We start from the raw sequence: 27,758 nt of genomic DNA, 5'->3' as shown, positions 1-27,758 counted from the left end.
TCGACTTCTCCATCCCAAAGCTCAGTGTCACCAGGCAGTGGTACTCCACAGCCTCCTGTCAGCCACCACCCGGAGCTAGCAGTCCCATTTAGCAAATGTACTGTCCACAGCCCACTTTAGAAACTCAAGTATGCTGTCACTGCAGCTGGGATCCTACTTAACTACAAAAGTAGCCTCCAAGCCACCATTTCAAAATGTAAGGAATGAATAGAAAGCCTTTGGAATTTGTAAAATAAAAAAAAACACCTCATTTATTGCATTGGCAGAGCATGCCAACAGGCAGAGACTCCCCTAAACTCTTCCAAGCAACAACACAGTGACACTATTACACAGTTTGGACTTCAATTTCTTAGACAATGAATGTCACTTCTTCTACATGAACAAAAAAGAAAAGATCAAGTAGTAGTGAAAGCAGGTGGAATACCTGCTGCTGTTTGGATAAGCAGCATCAAGGAACTGCTTGAAAAGGATTCAGAAGCTTGAGAAAAAATTGCTCACAGCTCAGAAAGTAATGCACTGAATGTGGAACAGCAGCAAACTACTGTCAGAAAGAACTGTTTCCACAACACCTGTGTTTCTACATCCCACCACACTTGTCCGCTCATCCAATCGATTGGTAGGAGTTAGTGCTGTTATTAATAGGAACAGGATGCATTTCCCTGGTTCTTACTAAACTTATGTGCTTTTTGGTATGCTTGCTCCATCCAGAAGTGAGCCTGATCCATTCTGTACACTTCAACTTCATGGGCCTCTCTAGCTCATTTCCAGCTATCAGTAGCCAGCTTCATTTCTAACAACATTTTTGCTTTACATTTGATATCACAAAGATTTGTGTGTCCCATGAACAGTGAACCACAATTCAGCAACAGTGCCACCTTCTCACAAGCTGTGAAAATTACAGTGACAACTGAAGTGCAAAGCTCCTCCCTTTTTTTAATACAGCCCTTCATGTCCACATTGCCAGAACCCTTAAGAAGGCAAACCTCAGCCAGCTGCTTCCAGCAGCACCAGAACATGGGCAGGTGCACCACTACCACTACACAGATAGGGTGGGAACAGAATGAGGTGAGCAACTCTGTGTCCTGGAACATGGGTAGGTCCACCACTGTCACTGGGCAGGTCGGGCAGGAGCAGCACAGTGGTGAGCAGCTCTGAACACTTCCATATCAAGGATCAGCTCTAGCAGTGCTGTGCCGCCACCCTGCTATACAGTGACTCTTGGAAACAGTGCTCCACCCGTAAGAGCTGTTCCAGTTGCATCCTCTGTGCAAGTTGCATAGCCGACCTCCAAATGCAGTGTTTTCCTGTCTTTCTCCTCTGGATATCTTGGAATCACATATAATAGCACTCTGGGCACCTTTAACCACTTACAGCCCAATAGGACATGGCTCACACTAATGCCCAATTTATAACACAGATCTCAGAACATCAAAACTCATCTTGAATAGCTATTCAATCCTCTTGGCCCATGCTAAGAATATTTTCCCCCAGGTATTTCTTACTTTGAGTTTATGAATGAAGAGTATTAAAAAGATATATATTTGAAATGTCATCTTCTTGTTATTTGAGATGAAAATAAAGTTCTGTTTCAAACCCACTCCCTAGAGATCAGAGGATAGCATCCAAGTATTGCTAGGATATGACAACCAAATCATAACAGTTCCCACCCACTTACTAAAGCTTATTTGCACTCCCAGAGGTTCTCAGCCAAATGACCTTGTTAGGTCAGCCATTCCCATCCATTTCTTACAATAAAGGTTTGACATGGGATTGCCCAGTCTAATCTCTCACACATCCCGCAGCTCCCATCCCAAATATTTCCCAACTTCAGGAAAGAGATGATGAAAGAACATACACTGGTGGGCTATTTTAAATTATACAGCTGATGTATGCCTTGCCAGCTTACGTACTGCAAAAAACATTTTGACATAGGCATACATTCAGACAAGTGATCAAAAGGAAGAAAAGGATAAAATGATTTGGTACGTGAATAGCATAGCTTGTTCCATTTCCTAAGTGGCAAATAAAAGATTTGGCACAGGTGACATGGTCTGAAGTATTTCCAACTCCATACACAGGGACAGTTTTTTTTGCTGTTAGAGATTTAGTGAAACTTTCACCGATACCAATAAACCAACAACAATTTCCCTTTGGCAATGCACAGCGAAATGCTACTTGGAGTTGCAGTGGCATAATCGAGGTTGAAGTTCCTCCCTCCTTTTTGGATCTTCCCTCCCCCCAGGTAAAATCCTGAGAGCAACCCACAGCAGACATGACAAGACACATACGGTGCATCGCTGAAACTCTGAGTCATGGCACGGACACTGAATCAAGCCCTACACTGCATTCAGAAGGTTATGTATTTAAAGAAAACAAACAGAAAGGAGGCATCAAGTTTCTGAAAGTCATATTCAAACATGCTAAAACAAACAATCAAAACAAAAAAAGAAAAGAAATTCCTGGAACTCCTCTCTATACTTCATTTTAGCTCAGTTCTGAATATGGAAAACCATCTTTTACTTCCGATGGCACATGGAAGATAACCACACAAAAAACTGTCCTGTAGAAATAGATTTCTACTGGAACTATTTTATGAATGCAGCTATATAATTCCAAATGCACTCTCAAAGCATTACTGAGCTCATGCAGGTCATTCCATAGACTTCAGCAGACAGATAAAATGTTCACTGAGTAAAACAGGCAAGAATGAAGCAAATGATATAATTTCAAATACATCCAGCGGGCTAGAAACATGAATACAATTAAGCTTTGAGACATTGTGCCAGCTAAGATGTTAATAACTATGGAAAAAAAAAAAAAACAACAAAAAATGGTGGCTGATTTTCATACTTATCAAAATAAGGAACTATTGAGAACCATTAATAATGTGGGTGAATGCTGTCTGAGCTTCCCACACTCAGCTGTGCCAATAAGCTTTAATTTTCAGCTGCAACAATCCTGCTATTCCAGTCTGGAGCTCCTCCAGAGCAGAGAGATTTAATCCAATTACACTATGAACTCGCTCTGCAACACATTCAACATGAAAAGATCAATATGTAACATCATACATTATCTCAGGCTTGCCTGGACCAGGATTTTCAAGAGCTCGAGATGAACCCACCTTAATCCTCAGCCTGAAGTATAATTTCTGAAGCAGAAGTGAATATTTTCAAATACAAGTTAAGAGGAAGTGTGAAAGCATGCTTGAGAAATTATGGCATAACAGTGTTTGCTATGACCAGTGAGAAACATACTCACGAAAAGGTAGAAACTGTAGATTGCTTTTGCGCATGCACATGTGCAAATACTTTTAAGAAGCCTTAGAGATTCTCAGAGGATGAAAGAAGTCTGGAGACAAGCGCCTCTAGAACTGCTGCAGTATGGTGACAGTGCCATAAAAGCTCATCTGTATCTCTCAAAGGTTGCTCCTATCTGTAATTAGAAGTAGCACTGCCTCTCCTAATAATTTATCATTTCTTAAGAGCAGGCATATAAACAAACTGCTTGTTGAGAACAAGCACTTCTGTCAGTGCTCTCTGAGACACATAAGCCATTCAAAGTATGTATCACCAATGAATCCAATAGGTTCACTTAAGGAGTGTTTCACTGACCTTCAAAGTCCACATCCCCAACTACTCTGGTCTTCCCAGTTAGAGGATCGTGGATATGATTGATGCCTACATCTATCACAGCTGCACCTTCTTTGACCATATCGGTTGTAATCAACTTCGGGATACCTGGAATCATCAAGATATTTGATTAAAATGGCCAAATAATCTTGGGCCATCAGTTCCAAATTATAAGTTTGCATGCACCCCCCACCCACCCCCACTAAAAAAAAAATACGTATTTTACTCAGTAATTAAGCATAGAACCTGATCTATGCCACCTGCTTATTTTTCATTCTTGTAATTTACAGATTAGATAGCTAACAGGAAAAAAGCATCCAACGCAGACCTACCCACAGCAAACAGCGTTAGCCCAGGTTTCAAGACAGAAGCAAAGCCTTGCAAGCACAAAACCTCGAAGTTAATTCCTGGACAGATTCAGAAAAACAAAGTATCTCCTCAAGTATATAAGCAAAGAAGTATCTGAGTCCATAGTCACTACATACTATCAGAGAGTGGAGAATATAAAGCCATCAGCCAGCAGCTGCATGATGTTAGACCATCACATTCTAAACGCAACTGCAGTCTTGTCTGTGCACCTGCTTTAAACGACCTCCTAAATTTATTTTCTTCTATGCAGCCTCCAGCTCTGAATGACAGGAGATTTGAACTTGGAAACAAACCCAATTTTTGCCTTGCTTCTTGGGCAAGCAGCAAGCTCTGTGTTCTGTGAATGTCTGCCACAGTAACAGAGCATCTCCAAAGGGGGATTCTGAGCTTGCCCTTCCACCCTTCCCACGAGGGAACCTTCTCTGAGGTGCAAAAAACCAAAAACACATTAAAAAAAATAAAGAAAAGGAAAAGAAAGCAAAACTGTATGTTTTGAGACCAGTGTTACTGGAGGCAAGCACTAGCATATGAGTGCTATGACTCTGCTTGAAGAGCTGGACCTTGGCCAGCTTGTCATTTGAATCCAGGCAATACAGGAGCATTTTTTTTGCTCTCCATTTCTCACTCCCCCATAGCACACAGCCTTGAAACTCTGATTTTAATGTTGAGCAAACCACAACCTCATTTATTTATTTATTTATTCCTATTCTGATGATAAGATCTGGCTACATCTCCTTCATCACACTCTTGTGCAATCAATTGCAGGCCGACTGCTAACTGGATAATGCCTCCGTCTGATGGGGTTAACGATCTGTGCACGATAGGAATGGGAGCATATTAACGGAAGTTGCACAGTTACACCCTTTGTAAAATGGCTTGATAACAGGCCAAATATTTAAGAGCAACAAATAAACTAACCCCCAAAGCAAATGAACAGATCCATTTACTTAAGCCTGCTTTGCATACCAAGCAGGGAAAGATAAGCGTTGGAACAGCAATTCCTAAAATGCAGAGACTGAAATATGTGGGAATTTTTTTCCTTTCTAGTTTTGTAGAAAACAGTGAAGTATAAGTCCTACATAATCCCAGTTTAGGTACAAGGACTGTAAAATAGTAAAATACCGAGAAAGCAAACCAGCCACGGGCTGAATCAAACAGTCCAGGAATTTAGCGGTTTCCATACAGAAGGGCCACAGGTCATGCCATGAGGGATGGCAAGAGAAGGAAACATTATACCTTAGCCAAAAAAGCAAAGCTGTGTGGCATCTCTGGCTGAAAGCAGAAACACTCATTTATGGAGAGATGGCTTTATGATGCAACAAGTTGGGAGGGAACGAGAGGGAAGGAAGGAATTGCCACAATAGCTATAAAGAAGAAAAGCCGCATAGCCATGTCTCAAGGATGGAAGTAAACTAGAGACAACTTCTACAGACAGGCATTCGCAAAGTCCAGAGTAAAAACACAAACACACGATTTGACTTATTTGACAGCCATGGATGAAAGTGAATAGGAATTCCTCATAGGCAGAGAATAGGAATTGTGCTATTACATACAGTGCACAGAGCAAGGTATGTAGTTTATGTAGCAAGGTTTAGGTAGTGAGGGGCTTTTCCATCGTATTTTCTGTCTCTCTTCTTTTGAGAAGAGATAGAGTGGCAGTGGGCAGGGCTGCATGCTGTTTGAGAAAATACCAGAGCTGGATTGTGCATCACTTCAAGCCTATCTCACATTGTGTAATAACTATTGTATCATGCTCCTCTTACAAAAGATGCTGGGAGAATGAATGAATGTGAAGAATGAACACTGCTAAATTGCTACTGAAGTGTTTTAACTACAAGCATAACTGACGACAAACTGTTCAGCATGTAAAAAACCTTGAACTATGATTAATTCAGCAGCAGTGAATGTTGATATTACTGGTTTACTTTCAATTAGTGCACATATTATTTTTCATTCACAGCATGTGAATTCTGGTCTGACCCACGGTTGGCTAATCACATGTGGGAGAACTGAGCCATTTCTTATTCCCAACCTGGCACAAGAAACAGATGACAATGCAATGAAGCCCTGAAGGAATGGACATCTTGCTTCAACAGGAAGCAAGGAGATCCAGACATGTGCCTATCTGTCTTCATCTGGAAAATAACTTCCCAAGATTATGTTTTGATGGTGGTGAGGAGGGAGGTAAGGAGCAGAAAAGAGTAAATATGATCATATTTATCCTTATTTGTGGTCCTCCAAAGCAGTACAAGAGTTGCACAGGACACAGAATTTTTCCAAAGGCTGGCTTGTTTTTAAGTTAAATTTTTATTTCCATTAATAGATATCAGTAAAATAAAACCAAAGATTGCTCACTCAGAAGAAGCACTGCTTATTTCTTTATCCTAGAAAATCCAAAATATTTCACAGATCTTTCAGAGCCCCTCCTTTTGGCACTTAACCATTCTCTTCCTCTTGACATGATAATAGTAAACAAACAAAAAAATCAGCCATGAATAACACATACGTGTTACTAAAATTTCCATTTAATTTGCTACGTTTGCCCTTAATTCTAACAGTAAGAGAAAGATACCATTGTTTTTTATGAATGGCACCTCCAGCTGATTTAAAGAAAACCTCCTGCCAAAAATTAGATGACTCATGGTTTTTTGCACAGTACAGAGACTGTCTTAATTTACATAATTATACCTGTATAAACTACACACCAACTGGTTCCCAATCCGGAGTTCACTCTGAAGTCTCCCTAAGGGAAAGGTGTCACACGTGATGAGAAACAGTTTATGAGTCTACAAATATGAAGGACGGGAACCAAGTGCCAGATCATCTGTTCGTCTTAGAAGAAATCCTGCACACTATGACACCCTTGGCAAGCACAAGCACCACTTATTTGGTAAAACACATGATAATAGCAAGTAGTGCCACTAACTGACTCCAAGCTTTTCTTTTTGGGTTTTAAACATTGATTGGTTGCATTAACCACATTACCTGCAGCTACAATGACAATGTCAGCAAGTTGAGTATGGATCTTGAGCTGTTCCTTTGGTGTGTGCCTATGTGCAATGGTCACTGTTGCATCTCCTGAAACATAAAGATTGATAATTAATAGATAGAGAAGGCCTATATAGCAATTACTTTCAAGTACAAAGTGACTCATTTTGGTACACAAAGGACAGTGAAAATGACCACCAGGTTTGTCTAGTGCTGCATCACTTGTTTCAGCATAGGCAGAATGCTCACAGCATTTGCATTTTACACATATGAAAAAGCACTTACTTTAGAAATTGGCATAGGATTAATTAATACATATACTGTGGACTGACATTATTTCTTACTGATACTCCCCCTTGCAAGAATGAGCATGGCTGATAATATGGTCAACAAGAGAAGACAACTAGGGCTCTCCTTGGCCTGAACTCTGAGGTTAGGATCTACGACAGCAGTGAGACTCTGGGGCCAAGAGTCTTTCACAGAATCATAGAATCACAGAATGGTTATGGGAAGGAAGAGAAAAAAACCCCAGAGCCTTCACTTCTCCAGCCTAAAAAGCCCCAGCTCTCTCAACCTGTACTCAAAAGGGAGGTGCTCCAGCCCTCTGATCATATCTGTGGCCCTCCTCTGGACTTCCTCCAACAGCTCCATGTTCTTCTTATGTTGGGGGCCCCAGAACTGGACACAGTACTTCAGGTGGGATCTCATGAAAGCAGAGTAGAAGGCATAATCAGCTCCCTTGCACTGCTGGTCACGCTTCTCTTGGTGCAACCCAGGATATGGTTGGCCTTCTGGGCTGCAACCGCACATTGCTGACTCATGTTGAATAGCTAATCAATCAACTCTCCCATCTAAACAACAATTGCACACGATGGTCAGACAGCCAAATCTTTCTGTTGACTGGAACATCAACAGATTTCATAGAGAAGAAATGTTCTTGAACCCACATGCGTAACACAATCAAAAGCAGCGTCAATATTTATATGACCTGTACAATTTCAGTTGGCTGAGAATGTTTATCATTGTTACCACTTCAGGAAAATACATCTAATGTTTTATTTCCCCACACGCTCAAAACATTCTGAGTAATCATTTTATTTAGGTCAAATGCAACACCAGGAATGGAAAAAAATGAAAAAGGTACTGGGATTTCACAGATGCCCAACCAGCTCTTCTATCTCCTGATAAAGCAAAAACTGCTGAACCTGTACTTTATACCAGAGCAGGAAGTGTTTGAAGTTATCACAGGTATAAGACCACATCCTTTTGGGTAAACTCAAAAGCTCTGGGGCCTGCTCCTGCATGCATCCACATTGCTTGGCAAGAAGCTACAAATAAACCCTGCCAGCAAGACATGAAAAGCCTCGTGCAGATCAATTGAGATGCTGAGGAAAGACCACTATACACGAAATAAAACGTCATTGGCTTAGGGACTAAGATATCATATAGAGACCAGCAGCAAGGGTGGCACTCTCTCTGAGTTTGCTCAAAAAATGCAAAGATAAAAGCTATTGAAGGAAATTGTTTCCAGATTCTGATTCTCCATCAACTATTTGTTCTACTCTATGCTTTTGTGTTCATCTTCACATTCCATCCATCAAGGACTCATAAGCCACATTATTAACCATTAAATAAAGATTTTTGCCATCTAAGACATTACCACCACAGATGCTTCCTCTGGAATGTGTCCGACTGTCTAATCTGTGCCTCTTATCTCATTAACTCTCTTCCTCAAGAATCTCATCTTCAATCTGTCTGCACTCTGAATTCACTGCTCTTTTCCCTTATCTCTCATCACTCTTCTTCTGTTATCACCATTTTTTCTCCAGTCTCTGCACTCATGGAGAGGCAGATGAAGACATTTGCAGTTAATGTCAACAGAGAAGCACATATGTGCATAAGCAATTTCTTGACATAAGTGGAATTCCTAGAAGTCAGAAGTCTTTCACCAATTTTCTATAACTTCCCATGCAATTAAGTCCATCTAAAGCTTGGAATAAACAACTGCCTTCAAACTAACTCGGCATACTCTTGTGGCAGAAACATCCCAAGCAGTACATAAAGCCTGCATGTCTAGTTTCCTTCTTTCTTCCCTCCTCCCCTTTTCTTTAATATCACCTATTGATCCCCAAAGTTGCTACTAATAATAGAAAATAAAAATAAAACAACAAAACTCAAGGGGAGCAGGACAAAGAAATGGAATAAGGATGGAATAAAAAGGAGAAATCTTCTGTTACTCACTTTAAGCAAAAGATAAGAAAGATGTCCTGCCTCAAACTACAACCCTTGCTATCAAAACCATACATTATGAGGTTCTTTTGACCTCTTAGACCATGAAAGAGAGAAAACAATGTGGAAATTCCAAAGCTATGAATATTCACAGCTTCTAAGCAGCACAATCAGTACTATTTTCCTCTCCAAAGCTTAAGGATAAATGCGTCTGTGGTCAGCTCCTGAAGCCAAAGAATTGCTCTCATCACTATTAAGGAGAGGCTGAAAATATAAGGATGGTCCCTACCCTCGAAATAGCTGTTCACCTCAGAAAGAGTGGGCTTTCCATTTAGTTGTGACCATGCCAGAACAAAGAATAAGTAACTTGGCAACTCTGACAATGCTACTGACAATGATAGAAATTAAGAGGTTATTAGCAAATAAGGCCTAGCACCATATTGCTATATTAAGGCACTAGTTTATAAAATAAAAATAGTATCTTGATTTGTCTGTGGACAATACACTGTTTAGTAAGGAACCTTTTCGTACCTAATCAGATATTGCCACCTGCAGGACGTTGCAATTGCTACATACAAAACATCACAGATGAAGACAGATCACAGCTTTTCATCTTTGCTTATCATCTCCAAAAAACTCAAAACCTATCCAAAAACATACCCGCATACCTCACCTCATCATGCAATAGAAGTTACTTTACAACATCAGTCCCAGCTGCCAATAATATCCCATTCTGACTGATAGGAAATATCTTTTTCAGCACTTGAAATGTATTGTCTGGTCATCATCCCCATGAAAAAAATATTAAAAGAGGAACAAGGAAAAAGTTTCTTCTTCATCTCTATTAACAGGGCTAAAACATTTTAAACATGCAAGCAGAGGAAAGCTGTCTTTGCTAGGTAACTAACCAGGCTTCTGCTCAGAGTAGAAGCCAAGAGAAGAGAGAGCTATATGGAAAAGACTAAGCAGATCTGCAGAGGAACCCAATACACAGGTCACAAACAAAAGACGAGTCCCCAACTTCGAAAAGATGCATTATCACATTCACAACAAACATACACTCATCGTTTGGCCTTTGTGAAAGAACAGCAAATATTCCTTTGGTTTCTCATTATCAGCTGCCATATCCCATATACTACCACCTCGCAGGTTGGAAAACAAGAAAGACAGCTCTATAAACAAGTCAATTTCTTCAGAATAAGCAAAGATAACATTGTTAGATAACAAGAATGGGATAACTCTTTTTACATCTGGATCCCTGAATGGGTATGGGAATATCTGAATGTTTTTATGTTCTTGCATAGGATACCCAACATGTACATCCCTAATGCCTACTCCACTAAATAAGTCATGTGCATTATTTCAGAAATCAGAACCCAGGCATATTATTGTGAAACAGAACAATGATCACTCATAGCCTAGCAGACCCCTGGATTTGCTTTCAAGATCAAAGTCACATTACCGCAAAGAACAGCCTCAGTCCTGGTATCTGACAATGGAGCTGAGCCTCAGATCTAACTAAATCACAAGATGGAAGTTAAAATAGCAGTTATGGCAAGAAAAGTCACTGAAATGCACTGCCAGTGCTTTATGGAGCCCAGGATCTGCAGTAAATGGCAAAAATCCCACTGACAGAGGAATGGGGATGAGACCAAACTTATGTGCTGATGGTCATTACAATTCCAACACCGAGACAAGTTTCAAACAGTAGCTTTCCCACAGAGTCTGAATGGACAAACTAACTCTGTGAGTAGTAAGAGGCTTCCAGTATTTCACTGTATTAATAATGGATTTCACTCCACTCCTATTAAATACATCTAGGATTAAACATCAGCATTTACCTCATTTGCACACACCACTGTGGCAGTTTCTGACATCAAAATGAAGCTGTAAAGTGACAGTATTGTATTTACATTTTATTTGTAACACAGTTACAGCAGCACATTCACAGTTCTGCAATTAAAATTACTCAAAAATATTTCACTGCGGCATCCAGCATCCAGGGGGTATAAACTGCACTGCAGGTACTGCCCTCACAGTTCAATGCTAACAATATTTATAACCACTGAATGGTTTGGGATCCAAGGAATCATTAAGATTATCTAGTTCCAAAGTCCTTCCCATATGCAGGGACACCATCCACTGAATGAGACTGTGCAAGCTCCCAGTCATAGAATCAATCAGGCTGGAAAAGATCTTTAAATTTATACAGAAGTTGTTTCAAAAGTAGGATGAAATAATGACATCATATCAGAAAAAGCCCAGCCCAGAAACTGACCTTTTCTGCTGAGAAATCATCAGGAAATGCATTAGTTATTAATCTCCTTGCTCCAGTTGTTAATATCATACAAGTGAAAGGCTTTCTCTTTATCCGAATGCTCTGGTGAGCTTTATTCTAACTATTTCATCAATTGTTAAAATGGAAACACTAAGACTAACATGACAACACTCACAGACTTACCCCCAGGCCTTTCATGCTCTCCATCAGTATGCAGAAGCATTGAAATGGGCATTCCAACATTCTTAGATCTTCCAGCTACAACAATATTTTTCCCAAATGTTTGTATTCCTTGTAAGAAACCAAAACAGAAGACAACATCTTATTCTGCTATTTTGAGATACCAAAACCCTTCCTCTCAATGCCAGAATAATAGCAATTATTTGTTATTGTGGTCTGCTGACATCAGTGTGACTTGGAAACCCACAAGGCTGAATTTTAAGTATGAACCCACAAAATAACATTCAGCTTTCACAGCAGAAAAACAAAATAGACAAGTAATTGAGTTTTTCTGAATCATCCTTTGTAGACTCAGAAATTCTCTTTTCTGACCACAAAGTGAAATGAAAGCTCTCTTATGCACTGGTAGGAGCATACTGTACTTAGAAAATGGCATCTATTTAATGCATCTTTTCCCTTTCTAGTAACCAACAGAATGTTCTGCATTTCTGTTCTGCATTTTTCCCTTTACCCTACAGGGACTTACACATTGCATTTGATAATTAAACAGGAAGTGAGCACAATTCCTTAAAACTCCTTGCAAAACTAAACAGAACAAAATAAGTTACCATTCAAAATGCTCAAAGTCTTTGATACGAACTACCATCTACATTTAGTTAATATAAAATAATATAATAATACTGGCAAAATATCCCATCCTCTTTGGCATCTCCTTATTATTTAGACTGATCCTCTAAATATTGGTTCTTCAACACATTAAGACAGCCCAAAACTTTTAACCCATAACCGATGGCATCCTTCATTCCTTCTGTGTTTTAAGAAATAAAAAAAGAATAAAATTAAATGCAGAGGAATTTCTTACCTGTCCGCTTTATGATTTCCCAGACAGCAGCAGCAGTGGCAGGTATTATAGAAGGCTGATCGAGACACAGACGTCCAACATTAATGATATGAAATCCATCCACATCCTTTTCAGGTGCGATAGCATTACAAACTGTCCGCTCATCTATATGGTCTGGGAAACATTGCTTTTCAATTACACTTCTTTCAATTGTCAAAGGTCATCACTCCTATCTGAATCACTACACAGAGAAACACACGAGTTCCATCTAGCTAGAGTAACCATCTCCCCTCAAAGACAGTAGTTGCAACCTCAACCTTTAAAGTCTACTGAAAACTAAATGATCTCATTTATAACGCTGCTAATGCTACAGATCTGGTCCAAATTAGATGCTGACACTAAGTTGTGAACGATGACAATAACTATAAAAGTTCAAGCAAGAGCTCTCTTGTATGTTCTGCAAGCGTTATCATCACTTACTTGGCTCAAAAATGATTTAAAAAGTCATAGGAAAAATTTTCTTTTAGCACATATTACCCATGCCAAACAGCACGAAGGATCTATGTCCTAAGTTTTAATCAAATATAATGAAATCATAAACTCATTTGTTTTTTTTCTTTCAGTCTTGCTTTCGGCTTCCATTTTACAACACAAGTGGTTTTAAGAATCTGTTAATCAGCAGGATCTAGCTATGTCCTACTAAACAAAACGGACAACACAAATAATTGTTTGAAACTGTTGAACTCAAAACATCAAATGTGGCTGAAATAGTGATACCCGAAAATAAAAAAGATATGAATTAGCAAGTTTCACCTCTGAAAAGTTACAAAATCAAGTTTAAGGCGTGCACAGATTTGGACGCTCCAGAGGAATAATGCTGTAAACCATGTCCCCATATTGACCTACAAAGGCAATTCTATTTGACAGATATATTTATCTCGTGATACTTCAGTCAATTTTAGTCTACTGCTTCATTGTCTAATAACTTCCCAAACCTTTACCAGAATTACACTCAAGGTTCAGTACCATCTCAGAATTATTATTTAATTCTTTTATATAATGACAGAATGTCCATTCTGGCTAAGAGCTTGACGAATCTATGCATTGAGGAAGGTTCAGTCTCTACTGTCATACCACCATTATCTGCCTGTGATATCATTAGCCAACACAATAAAAACAGGAACCATTATTTTCGAAGAAGCTCTTGTTAACCAAGCTTGCACGATGACACTGGCCATCACTTGCCTAGCTACTCCAACATGCTCTTATTTATACAATATGCACTAGAAATGAAGTCTGGTTCTCAAAAGAGAAGATTGATGAAAACAAAAACATGGAACAAAAAAAGATTCTGAGAAGTATAGACAGGGAACAAAGAATAAACTGTTCTGAAGCACAGAAGGATATGATGTTTATCCTAATTTATCCCACATTTTATTGCTGCTTACAATTAAGAAAATGTCAAGCTTTTCACATTTTATCTCAAATAAACTTCGAACACGTCTTCCTATCTTCCAGGCAATTTAAAAGATAGAGCGAAGTCTCCAAGAAGCCATTACCACATCAGAAGTACAGTGCTCCAAAGGGGCACAGAAAGGAAGTTTTCCTCGGGCAAAGATGGTAATCCTCAAAGTTAAGTTGCTGCAGCTCACAGGACTGAAGGAACAAAGCCATCCTCTGCTTCTATTTTTATCCCAGTGTTAATCAAAAGCTAGACCTGTGTGTGGCTTCTTGTGAAAAAATAAATAAATATCCAATACTCCATACAACAACCCCAACTGTGGGATGAGCAGCCACTGCTGATTAGGTTTTCACAACTTCTGGGCTTTGCATCCTTCTGACACAGGACAAGCCAAAAGGATTTTGGAAAAGGAGTTACATCACTTTTCTGCCCATTTCTCACTCAAGTTGCTTGGAGGGAACACAGTGTTTTAGCAGCAATAGTAATTCAGCAATCAAAGTTACATCCAGCATCAATTGTAGAAGGTTTTCAGTTCATGATGGCTTGGATATTTTCCTTTACTAGATATCTATACAAACAATGTAAAGCTGAAAACATTGTACTATTGATCAAATGTCCCTAAGGTTTTAGTAAGGTAGACAGCAGCCAGCCCCAAAACAACAAGTTTCACAGGCTGAAGAAAGCCTATTTATTCTTAACGTGGTTATGGTGACAGACACACCATTGTTTGTAGGGAAGCTCAGCCAGCTGAGAATTTAAAACATTCAAACATAACAGCAACAGATATTTAAACTGACACACAACTAGAGTTATGTTCTGATCCTGCCTTGTTAAATGTTCAACAAGCTTAAAAATGACCAAGTTGCAAGGCTCAAGTCCATTACAGAACTATTAAAGCACGAACCCAACTATTTGATTCAGGAAATCCAAATGGAGAGCCTGTGAACTATACTAAACACAGAGAGGAAGACTTCCTACCTAGGCTGTCAGCACTTAACCTTTTGTATAAGTGATTAATATCGAGGACAATTTGCAAAACCACCTGTTTGTCCTAATCTGTTATTGCAGGGAGAGATGTTTCCCACACCAGATCACCTTTTCAAGTTGTTCCCAACTTTGTGTCCAGGCTTTCCTTCTCCTTCTTTGTGTTCTACTTCCACCTAATGGCCAACTCACTGCAGCAGAAGGCAAACATCCACAACCATAAGTTCTCTCATGAAATACAAATGACAGAACTTACTGGTAATGAACACTGGTTGTTATTAGAAATGTGAACAAAGCACATCCTTCAGTTCCTCTATGTACTCAAAAAAAAGGACAGTTCGTGCCCTTCAGAGCCCATGGTCTAAATATGTGATAAAAGACAACATTTGGACATAAAAAAGGGGGAAACTCAACATGCCACCAAGACTATTACAATGACTTTCCTAGCTTAGGCAAATCCCTGTGAGAAAGCATATGCTGGTTTAATGAAGTTAGAGATGGATATGAAGAGTTGCAAATCCTAGCACTGACCATATTGCCAGATGCTGCTAACTGATTCACTAGAGTGAAATTATAGTACAGAACAGGAGCGGGAAAACAATCATCAGGAGCATGTTAAAGTCTTTCAGGTCTTTATCACAATGTTCATCACAAATACTGGCAAAAGCACGCAACAGGCAAACAAACATACAGGGCACAAGCAAGAGCCACTCTGAGAAAGACTAGCGCTACCAGCTAAGCAATGTATCTTGGTACAATGCAGGGGATGAACACATGGCAAAGGCTTTGGTATTCAAGACAAAGCACTGCAGCATGGTAGGAAAAAATAAAATCAGAAAAGTTATATTGACTTGCTGTTTATACAACAACAGAAAAAGGCATCTCCTTATCATTATATATTTGCCCTCTTTCTCGAGCCTTTGATGTCACCATGATACACTTGCAACAACGGAAGTTGTCAAACATTTTCCTCTTACATAAACCGCATGTAGGGAGTGAAATAAGAGATAACACCTACCTGGGAGAGGCAGCTGAACTAATACACCACTAACTGCTGAGTCCTTGTTGAGTTTTAACGTCATATCCAAGAGTTCTTCCTGAGAAATATATTTAGGCCTCAGTATGACCTCACTAGAAATTCCTGACAGAAAAAATAAAGACACTTATTCATATCAGGAAATTAAGAGACAGCTTACTCACATTGTACAAAAATCTATTCAATGTTCAACAACCATCTCGAATAAGACTCTCTGGTCTTTAATGCTTTATTTCCAGTTATCAAATGCAATCTCACAACAAAGTCAGTAATTTGACACAGCAGCTTCAAAATTAAAACAAAGACAAAAAATATTTGGAAATCAATGCATACAATAATTTGTCTATATCTGTGCTCTTAAGAATTATGAGTAAAGCCAAACGGACCTAGCTCTGCTAGTAACGCTGGTACCATCTGCAGGACCAAACTTACAACAGATTTTTCAAGTCACAGGACAAAACTGCAGCTCCACCAAAAGCAACAAAACAGCTTTCTGCTTAAGCTGTGGTGCTCTTCCATTCTGAGGTAATTGAGTCATGTTCCAATCAGTCCCTCAGCTTTACTATTTGATTTACATCTGAAATTCTGCCCTTCACATATACGGCTGTGAAACTTTGGTTTTGGATGAGATTGCCTGGCTTTACTGCAGATCTACAGTATCCAACAAGCCAGAAATTCCATGAGATGTACCCCATACAGATGAAGGTAAATATTATTAATGACGTTATGAAAAAAAATGTTATTCTCCAGCACTCACCTCTCGTTTGCAGTTTCTAAAAGTAATAATGCAAACTACCTCCCAATAACATTTCAAGGTGCACCATTAAATTTATGCCTACCATGCCCATGACATAAGAATTACTTCCTTTTGCATATCACTGCAACTTTTTCACCTTAGGTAAATCAGGGAAGGTGAAGAACAAAAATGTGTAACATGAGATAAAGGGGTTCTTTTTCCCACTTCTAGAACTTTTTTAAAGAACAGCATCCTGTGCTCACCAAAGGAACACTTATATTACCTAGTACATACCTACAGCTGCTGCTGCTTTTACCTTATTTCTGACATAGATATGACTAGCTGGGTTGTCTCCTACTAATATGACAGTGAGATGAGGTCTCTTGTTCCCACAGGATATCCACGATTCCACATCTCTTTGAACTTCCTTCAAGACTTGCTTAGCAAGCTTTGTCCCTGAGATAACGGCTGCTTCATCGCTAAAAAGACAAAAGTACACATATAGTCACATCATGTCCTGTCACATCAGGACAGTCCATAACCATGGCACTTCTGAGCACATCACCTACTGCATTAAACACCTGCATATGCTCTGATGCATGAATTTGACAGTAATTCCAATAGTACTTGAAAAATACTCATACAGCTTCCTGCATACAATAAATATTACATTACTTAGAATACAAAGATTATGTTCTTGTACACAGACACAGAAGTTCACGTACTACAACTCTGCTATTTGGTCAAATGCAACAGAAAAGACCACCAGTACCACCTTGTGTTTATCATTAACCATATGTATTTCAATTACACAAACCCAGATCTCTACCAGCACTCAAATAGCTGCATCAAATGAGTACCACCAAGAGATGCCCCAAGATTAGTTGTATTGATAATAAATTATCTCGTCTGATTGTCATGACAGCAAACTAACATACTATTCTTAAGAAAGACTCCAATAAGCAATTAAAGCAATTAGTTCTGGCAATTACATTTATTTTTACAGCTTGTCCTCAATTACCTTGATATCCGTTACTTGAACTTTGCCTGACACATCAAATAAGGGAAGTACCTGTGCTGGCACTTTGCCTCTGCTTTCTAGGAAGGCAGCAGTATTTATTATTTCTTATCATTATTATTAATTTCCAGCAGGTTCAGGATTTCATCTAGAGTTCTAAGACAAATGCACAAATTCAGACTGTGTGGAAATGTGCACTATGTTTTGTCTACCAGAAGTGTGTTTTCAGCTTTTAATAAAAATCACTCTGGGAGAAAAAAGATAAGAAGTTGTACAAGGCGAGGTTGGATGGGGCCCTGAAAACCTGATCTAGTACATGTGAAAGTTTGGTGGCCCTGCCAGGCAGGGGGGTTGGAACTTCATGATCTTTGAGGTCCCTTCCAACCCAGGTCATTCTGTGATTCTGTTGGAAGGTAGCTTGTAAAAGCAATAAAACCTCCTGGTTCAGTTTAAGACTGGAATGACTTCCCACCTGTACAAGACTGATCGGCATTTGGTTTCCCTCCTGTCTATGCCATATTCTTTGGGGGAAAACAAGGCTGCGCTTTCAGAACATGCAGACCAAAGAAAAAAGTTTTGCACTCTATATTGTCTCTACTGTAAGAAACTACGGGCAATAACTTGCAATTAACAACTAGTTCACATCTGTATATGTTTAAGCGCACAGCTAAGCAAGGAAAAAGGCAATTCCGCAACATATGGGGAGAATGTCAGTTTGGACATTAGAAAAAATTTTACTCTTAGAAAGAGTAGTGGTGGATTGACACAGGCTGTCCAGGAAGGTGGTGGGGTCACAGTCCTGGGGGGGCACTCAAACACCACGGAGACATGATGCTGAGGGATATGGCTAGTGGGCATAGTGGGAATGGGCTGATGGTTGGATTTAGAGGCCTCTTCCAATCATAATGGTTCCATGCCAGTGCTTCTCAGGCTTAAAATCTCATTTAACTCCTTGAACAGAGACAAGGCACCAGAAATACAGCGAATAGTAAGGCATCAGGTGCAGAGGAAGATTGCAGTGCAGCAAGCCAGTCCAGGCAATGCAATCAACACACCCCTATTGAAAACGTCTCCGTGTAGCCCCTGAGCGGTGGGACAGCAGCCAGCACTGTCACTGTGCCCTCCACCCCACTACATGCACGGTTCACGTTCTGCATCCTTCTCGCTTGCACTGCGGGGCATCACACAACGGCGCCAGCTGCTAACTTAGATCCGCATCTCCATGACAAGCCTAAAAGAACGAGCTGTCAAAACAGGACCTTCCCAAGCCTGGTCACGCTTTATTTCCCAACGAAAACATCCCTAACGCTGACCCGATGCGAGCACACGCTGGGATATGAGCTGGAAAGAAGCAATTCCCTGCAGGAGAGCACAGCAAGCGTTCTTCCAGAAATACCGACACCGTGCCCAAAATAGAGCCCTACCCGCCCCGGAACACGAACATCGGCAGGGCCGGGCCGAGCCTCCCTTCAGGCAGCGCAAGGAGGAGGAGCAGGGAGGACGAGGAGGAGGAAGGCGGCGTGCCGTACCTGGCGGCGCTGCGGGGGACGCTGCCGGCGCGGCGGGACGCGGGGCGAGGCAGGGCTCGCCATCGGCACAGCGGGGCCAGGCCCGGCCGCAGCGCGGAGCACGGGGAGCAGAAGGCGGCCGTGGCCATTGCGATGCGCCCAGCGGAAGCGCCGCCGCCGCCGGGAGGGGCTGGGGAGGGCGGTGCCGGTCGCCGTGACGTCCGGGAAGTCCATAACCGTGTGTGCTATCCACTATATCAATAATTTGCACGTGCTTTGATGTGTGGATTTGATAGTTGTTCCAATATTATTTGTAAAAAATAGTCATGCAGCACAAACATGCCGAGGCAAAAAGGGTTTCCCCCCTCCCAGACCTGCAGAACACTCAAGGGCCACCAACACATACATGAGGATCTTGTCCATCACTCCCTGCCTTCCCAAAGCAGTCACCATACTGCTTTGACATCTATCACGTGTAGCCTGTCTGCATGCATATCTGCCAGATCGGTCTTTGTAACAGATGTGAGAACGTTCTGGCACCTTTGAGGTTTTATGTCTTAAGGAAAATTTCCACTCACACTCTTTGCAGATATCTTCATCTGCCCCTCAACTGATGTACAAACACCAAATCAAATCCGTGGTTGGTATAACGTGAGCACAACCAGCACACAGTCGTAAAGGGAAATTAGTTATTTTAGCTCTTAAAGATACACTTCTAATGCCTTCAAACACCGGAATAGAGACCACAGGCTCCCTTTTGTTCCCTAAAACAGCTTTGCAAACACATCTTTTTGTAGGACGAACTTGATGCACAAGGGGAAGCTAATTTTCACTCTAATGGAGTCAGTATTTAAGAGGCTTACAGCCAGTTCAAGTCTGTTTACACATTAAAACGTTCTTTTTCCTGCTGTCCTTTACATAAGAATGAACATAATAAGCTCCACAAGCTTAACAAAATACTCAAGGTCCTTAGGATCAAAGGTAGAGCACTGGATGCCATTTCCTAACATGCACCTCATGAGGCGTTCACAAGTGTCTCTGTGATGATTATTTCTTGCATAAACAGACCATACCCAGTCTTCTATCAAGGCTCAGGTCTTGATAGAGCTGTGCAGTTCCTGAAAGGATGATGCTTTTTCCCTTAAAGGACATGTCTAAGTGTGGTTAATTAAGTTGGCTGAAATAATAATGGAAATTCAGATGTGTCACTAAACAGCTTTACTATATGCTACTATATAAGTAGGATATGCCACTAAACGTCGGCCCATTCCATCTCTTTTTCCTTCCCTCCTTCCCTCCTTCCTTCCTTCTTTTCTTCCTTCCCTCCTTCCCTCCCCTCCCCTCCCCTCTGGCTACCCATTTATTCTATAATTACAACTGTACCCTTGTCTTATTCCAACGATACAGATATGAACAGTAGATCTCACTGAAGCCTGATATTTTTTGAATACATACAGACAACCTACCCAGCAGCTTAAGAGTAGCACTCATAACTGCTGCACCTTGGGACACTGGTGCTAGCAGGACTTTTGTTGTTGTTGACTGATACCAGCTCCTGCCAAATGAAGTGGAAGTTACTGCCTTTGTCTGGATGAGGAAGGACAATGTTTAAAACTTGCAGTACTTCTTTCAAAGAGTGAATCCTTGAAGATATTTAAGGAAAAGCCCATCAGTACCCCTGTGCTATCTACATACTAAAGCAGACAGTACGAAAAAGAGAAAATTGGTGGTTGGAGAGAGGCAGAAATGTTCTTTGTAGCTTTCTTGCATTGCATGCGTACACACAGTGCTGTGAGGTGCATTCTTTTAGTGTGGATATTGACTTTTAAAAGTAACATCATGAGCAAAGATAAGAGAAAATGATCATGGGATGAAGAGCTTCCCACCTTCAGATTTATGTTGTACTATAATGTTATCTTTAAAACATTAGGAATATTTGTTTTAAAACGATCCCTTGGAGCTTTAAAAAACAGAACTAAGCAAGCAAAGATCGTAGTAAAAAGTGCAATGAGGGCTGTAGTGGAAACTGTTAGGTCATAGCCTGAGCTGATGATTAAGCATCTGGTGGAGGGTTGTGACTGGCCTGGGAAGCACAGGTGCAAACAATTTACCCGTGCTTCTGATGTGACCAGGATAGGTGGACCCAGGGTATGCCTCCCCCAGGGTTTGTATAAAAGTTAGTCTCTGAAAGGAGAATGTCTTCTGGATGGAGGTTACTTCCTGAGGTGGCAAGCTCTGCAGGCAGAGATTCTTATAATCAGCTGTGAGACAACTTTTTTCATGTATGAGGACTGTTGGGTCACAGCCTGAACCACTGATTGAGCACCTGAGGAAAGGACCTGGTCAGCTCTGTGAGCACAGGTGAAGGCAATCCAGCTGTGAGACTGGAAGGGGTGAAGCCTGGCTCCACCTCTCCTAGACCCCATTTAAGGGCTGACCACTACTGCAGAAGGGTCTCTTTCTGGTTGTCCCTTCTTTGTGGAGTTTTTCCTGCAAGCTGGGCTCATCGGTGATGGGTGAGCACTCCTTTTTTTCCTTATTTTGTAATGCTTTTCTCTTGTGTTCCTTTGTCATTACGCCTCTTGTGTCAATTTTCCATTGTGTTTATTGTTCTGATTGTTTTGATGTGACTATTTCACTTTATTGAAATTCACTTGCTTGAAAGTTGAAGAGAGGCTTGGAATGTGGAGAAGGACCTACCATAATTAATTTTTTTCCCCTTAGGGGCTAGGAAGTAGTAGGAAGCAGACAGAATGGAAAAAAAAGTTCATCCTCAAGGACTAGATGGCTAGATGTCAGAGTGGATGTTTGTAAAGTATTCACGTAGGGTAATTTGTAGCACTGTAAAAACTCAAACAGAAGGTTGGGCTTACAAAGGAGCTTCTTTTACAAAGCCAGTCCAGTACCTTAATTTCTGAGCAGCTCTGCAGGACTGGGTATACGGGGGTGTGGTAGATTACAGAGAGTGAGCCAGCTGTGTGCTTGTGGCAAGGCCAGTGAACAGCATTTAGTGTTGTGCTGGAAGGAAGATAGTCATCAGGTCAAGGGAAGTGATTATTTCTCTTTGCCTGGGGGATGTGAAACTTTATCTGGACTGAATCTGTGCAATTCCGTATTCTTGACTACATGAAGGTATTCTCAAATTATAGAGAGACCAACCGAGCTCTGACAGTGTGTTTGGGGGCTGGAGTATGCAATGACCTTGGCTGAGAGCAGGGTTTACTTAGCAGAAGAGAAGGGTAAGACTTCCTACACTGTTTCAATTGCTGTTTCTGCTTAAGGAGGGGCAAACTTAAGGAAGCAGTGGCTCTTTGGAGAGGTGCACAGCAAAAGGGAGAGGGACAACTCAGCATGCTCAGCAGAGGGAATTTTGACTGCATATATGAAGAAAAAATCTTGAAGAGAACGCGCATAAATGAGTTGTCCAGGGTGTATGTGAAACATCAGGAATATTCTCTAAGGATGGAAGATGCTGGGGTATAGCTCTCACATGCAATTTGGCTTAGCTTAGCAGGTTGGACTAGGTGAATGTGTTTCTATGCATTTGAGATTCACACTGCTTGTCAGCTACATTTCTCCAGCTATTTTTGAATTCTGTGCAAGATTCTTCATGTCACTTAACTGAATTTCAAATTTAGTTTTGCATATGCTTCAGCTCATTTTTTTCTCCTTCTGATGCTGAAATATTTTTAAGAGGTGGTGACAGAGAGCTATCAATATAGGGTTGCTGATTTGATTGCTTTGGCAGTAGGAGATGAGCTTCTGTGTAATAAGTTTTTCCATGATTTGTGGAGAAAATGTTCTTTGGCAGCAAGTTATTTGGCAGTGTATAACATGATAGAGAAGTTGTTTGATAGGAGTACTGGCAAGCTTAAACCTTGCTTTTTGGATACATTTATTCAGTTTAATAGCTGGTAATACTGCAATACAAGTAATTATGTATTCCTCTTGCCTTTGGGTATTTCGAATGCTTTTTACTGTGTTTCAACCTTTGCTTTGAGTTTCCCTCATACAGACTACATAAATGATTAAAATTTTGTATAGTAGACCGGCCCATCTCAGGCTAAGGGAAAAGCATTTGAGAAAGCTGTGTACTGTTCTCCTACCTATCTACACTAGTGTGACTGTAATATGCTCCCTACGGTTAACTCAGCTAAGTGGGTGGGCAGCCTCCTTTTTCATCATCTGTATCTTCAAAACAAAAGATATGATGAATTATGTTGTGAAGAGAGGGGTCTGCCAAGGCACCATGGGATTACTGCTTGAATTGGTCTTAGTTGATGCCTTCATTAATGACCTGGAAGAGGGACTAAGCAAACCATTAATTAAGCTGTCAGATATTACATAGAAACAGTTTTAAGGTTCTAGCTGGACTATAAGATATCTGGACTAAAAGCAAAGACTGGTTTTAGGAAAACAAAAATAGATTGGGGAAAATCAGTTTCTCTTTGCATCTGGTTACATCTGAATCATTAAATTTATATCATCTGTGCAATCAAACTGTTTGTTTTTTGAGTGGACATTCATCAGCTACACAAGGATTTCCTTGGCCTTAGCTGCGTATTTGGATTTATGACTTGGTAATCAAACTTGTTTGGTAAGATTTATGGAAGACTGTTTTTTTTTTTCTTCCATTAGTTATACTTTAAATCTCTCTTTTTTTTTTTTTGTATTATGTGTGTTATGTGGGCTGTATGCTTTTCCTTTAGGGATACCAGTTGGTTGTGTGAACTGGGAGTTATGCTGGAAATAAGTTGTGTCCTTTGGATACATAATGTTACAGCTCTTGTAATGTTTGGAAGTCTTCTGTAGTTCTGCTTACAAGCATAAGAAGAGGCTTATGATTCAGCAGTGCTCTCAGAGGGAAGCTGGCATCATAGCATAATTTGAATAAGGCAAGAATTAGAGAAGCATTCCTGCAAATGCATCCCTCAAACTATGAGGTGCAGGTGAAAATGAGGTGACAGGTTGGACAGAAAGAAATAGCATAAGACTAAACAAGTTGGTGATGCCAGCAGTTTTTAGTAGCTGAGAAAGTAAGGGTTGCAAGGGTGTGGTGGCACTACATGATTAATGTGTAAAAGGCAGCACAAGTGATACTTTACAATGTATGTTTTAAGTTGCTAAGGTGAGTTTTTATGTTCAATTTCAATGTTGTCCAGGATGAACACTAAGTAGAAAATCTGTTGCTGTACTTAGCAAGTTTTTTAATGGTCTACTGTATTTTATGATCCAGCCAAAATGGAATGACATGCTGTTTAGAAGTATTTATTGAGAACCAAGGGTTTTTTTCTTATGCTAATTATATGCTGAAATGGTCCATTAATTTCAATTAGTGACTCCTGACTTTCATTAGTAAAAGTATTTATTATCAAATTTAAATTTCAGACAATTGTGATTCAACCTGAATTCAAATGATGATTAGAGGTAATCAGTTGATTTCCAAGTTATGTAGAGATGTGTTGGGATAGACAAGCCATTAGTGAAGAGGGCAGCAGAAATATGTATGTGAACAGCTACCCCATCTCCATATCTTGGGTGAGGAATAATTAACAGCTGAGAAGTGGTTATCTCCATCTGAGCTATAACAGCATTCACAGATCATTTCAGAAAGGATTATAGTGTATAGGACCTAATTAAAAAAAAAAGCACAACAGAACAGTTTAAATTTGTTTTCTACAGAGCAGTTAATGCAGTACAGCTAGACTCATAAAATTAGTTCAGAGCAGGGAAAATGGGGGTCAAATACTTGTCTGCAATAAATAGAACCTTACCTCCCTTGACTTTATTAGGTTTACAGTAGGGATGAACTTGACCCACTTTCTCTGAAACAAACCTCCAGTTGTTGATGCTGTTATTAAGTTAATTGTTTGGAACATCAGTCCATGTCAACAAAGCTTTTGGAGTGCTCAATGGGATTTCAAGCATCAAGCTGTGAAGCATTAAAAAAATGGTGAGTTTACATTCAGGTAAAACAGTGCCCTTCATCTATAATAATGAATCACTACTTTGTTTACAGATGGGCATTCATCGTGGTATGTAGCATGTGTAGACACTTTTGAAGGGGGAAAAGCATTAGGACAGTAAATGATCATTGCAACTAAAGCTGGATGTGCTGCAAAGTGGGGGGGGGGGGGGGGGGGGAAGGAGAGCATGTCGAATTATCTTTTCAGAAAGGAATTATGAATGTAAACTCACACTGTTGCTTGACCTGTATTTAAATATGAACAAAAGATACAGTTCAGTGTTAATATGTCATTCTTCTGTAAAGACAAATCAGCACAATACAAAGTTTCATTATCTATTTGAATTGCTTGTTATACGGTTTTAGACTTTGAAGAAAATATTTTATAATGAAGTCTACATTGTCTAATATGCAGCAGGTGCCAACGGTCTATTTCCCTCTGTTAACTAAGGAAGATTCAGCTGTCTGCTGTTCTTCTCTGTACTTCTACAATTTCTTGGGAAGACTGATGTTATTTTATTAGACCTGTCTGCTCAAATAACTGTGTGATCAGATGATGAGTAAATGTATTGAAATTAGTCTCACAAAGGTAGTAAAAATACAAATGCACAGGCTTAAGCAATCCAAAAATGTGCATGGAATTATCAGAACTTACATTGTGGTTGCCACTGAATTACCATTACTAGCCATATTATATTTATTAGCTGTGTGCTCACCTGTCTTGCAGTCATACCTGTCTTGTGCCTTGCAAGTCTGTTTCTGGAATCTAATTTTTGTAGTTGTTTCATCTCCAGAGTGGTCGGTACTATCTGGAGAAGTATTTTTATTGTTATTCTCCTAACATATCATCAGTTGTCTAGAAAAACCTCAGGAGTTGAAGGGAGTTTTTCAGATGAGCAGTTTTGAGCCAACATTGAGTAGTGAGAATGTGTAAATGTGGAGAGTTTCACAAAGCACTTGATTCGCAAAAACAAGATCCCACTTTTATGTTTTTGTTGTGTTTTCTTCAGATTTTATTAAAAAATATTTTAAAAATGAAGTGATCTAGTCAAGCCAAAAGGTTGAACACATATGCTTTAGATAGAGAAGGAAGTCAGCCAAGAATGGTATAACTTTACTGCTGCAGTCAGACAGCAGTAGTAACAAGCTTCCTCAGGTGTTTCTTAGTAGTTTGGTTTATCTTCTAGGAAAGAATAGGTGCTTGTGTGTCAGAACCTTGGTTTAATTCATCTGGAATCTTGGCCTTTTACTTTCTGTGGTTCTTTACTATCAACTTATTTAGAATTAGAATGCTTATATTCTTAGGTTTCATTAAAATTATAGAGAACAATTATAAAAATCAATTACAGGAGAATGATTTTCTGTGTATTTTGCTTGTTTTCTTCTGTGTATCATTTACTTGCACAGTAGTACTTTTAATATCTGAGTAGCCTTTATAACAAAATAATGAGGAGTAATGCATCCAGAGTTACGCAGAGGGAGCTCTTGCTTTATTTTTCCAAGACAGAAGGTCAAAAAATATTTCTAGGTAATTTATCATTTTGAGTCATCATGAAAGTCATTTGTTTTAGGCTAATGCAATAACTGACTTTATCATTATCTGCTGCTTAGTAATTCACTTAAAATACCAATGCTTTCAGCTGCTAATTGTTTCTTTTGAAGACGTTAAAAGAAAAAACTGTGTGGCACTGAGTTTTCATGATACTTCTGTACTCAAAGGAGAAATTTCTTACTCTACTTTGTATAAAATAAGAACAATAACCCTGCATGATTAACTGTGAAAGTGTTAGTGCTTGTCATGGATTATGTGTAGCTTGGTTCCCTTCTTTATCTTGAATTTGTAACCCTGGGTTTTGTTCCCATCATTGTTAACCTGTTACGTAATCTGTAGATGCAGTTAAGAACCTTTCATCTGCTCAGTGTGCTCGCTGTGTTTCAATTTGCCTTTTCCTGGAGTTGTTTGCTTTTTAGAGAATGTTTGAAGTCTAGCTGCTAAACAAATGCTAGAAAGAATGAGATTTCCTTCCTTGTTACCTATATGGAAACTAAAATTCATTTTTATCACAGATAATGTAAAAGCTTTTTCTTCTGTAGGACTCGGAAAGAACATGATTCATAAACCTTTGGGTGGCAGTCAGAGTTCTGTGTGAGGAAAAAGATAAATATGAATCGGCACCTTAGGCTGCATGTAACTAATAAACCACACCAATTAGAGTACTTTTTTTTCTAAAAGTGGCTCATTTCTTATGTACAGATTTTTCTATCCATCATTGTATTCATTTTATAGTTGTTTACAGTCTGCAAGTTAGGTTAAGTAGTATTTCAAAAAGGTGTTACATACACAGGTTTTTAGAAAATATTTCACATTAAATACAACATTGTTTATCAAACAAGGTGGAATATCTCTGTAAGCTTTGGCATTCTTTACAGTTCAGTGTGCTTTGTTTTTGAGAAGATAAGATAGTTGCATGAACTGCTTGACTGTCAATCCCAAAGGGATGAGTAGGCTGGCTGCTCAGGCAGGATGCTGTGCTG

General features: G+C 39.8%; 1 protein-coding gene across 4 annotated transcripts in view; it reads right to left on the bottom strand.

Annotated features, from left to right (window-relative positions):
- LOC107313487 (methylenetetrahydrofolate dehydrogenase (NADP+ dependent) 2 like) overlaps nucleotides 1-19,447 on the bottom strand; it is a 34,754-nt gene extending 15,307 nt beyond the window's left edge. For 2 of the 4 annotated variants that reach the window (XM_085545136.1, XM_015861800.3), the window contains exons 1-7: nucleotides 19,280-19,446; nucleotides 17,027-17,211; nucleotides 15,979-16,101; nucleotides 12,536-12,688; nucleotides 11,677-11,784; nucleotides 6,984-7,076; nucleotides 3,612-3,737 (exon numbers count right to left, since the gene is read on the bottom strand). In XM_085545136.1, the coding sequence (XP_085401262.1) occupies nucleotides 3,612-3,737; nucleotides 6,984-7,076; nucleotides 11,677-11,784; nucleotides 12,536-12,688; nucleotides 15,979-16,101; nucleotides 17,027-17,211; nucleotides 19,280-19,407 (916 nt within the window). In that variant the 5' untranslated portion in view covers nucleotides 19,408-19,446. Of the gene's footprint in view, nucleotides 1-3,611; nucleotides 3,738-6,983; nucleotides 7,077-11,676; nucleotides 11,785-12,535; nucleotides 12,689-15,978; nucleotides 16,102-17,026; nucleotides 17,212-19,279 lie in introns of all 4 variants that reach the window. The other 2 variants (XM_085545135.1, XM_015861801.3) reach the window with 2 other exon arrangements.
- Between the last annotated feature and the right edge of the window lie 8,311 nt (nucleotides 19,448-27,758).

Source organism: Coturnix japonica, chromosome 4 (assembly GCF_054131305.1).
Source record: "Coturnix japonica strain WE chromosome 4, WE-NBRP24, whole genome shotgun sequence".
NCBI classification, from domain to species: Eukaryota; Metazoa; Chordata; class Aves; order Galliformes; family Phasianidae; genus Coturnix; species Coturnix japonica.
Note: the sequence above shows the minus strand (reverse complement) of the source record. Positions and strands in the feature narration are given on the sequence as shown.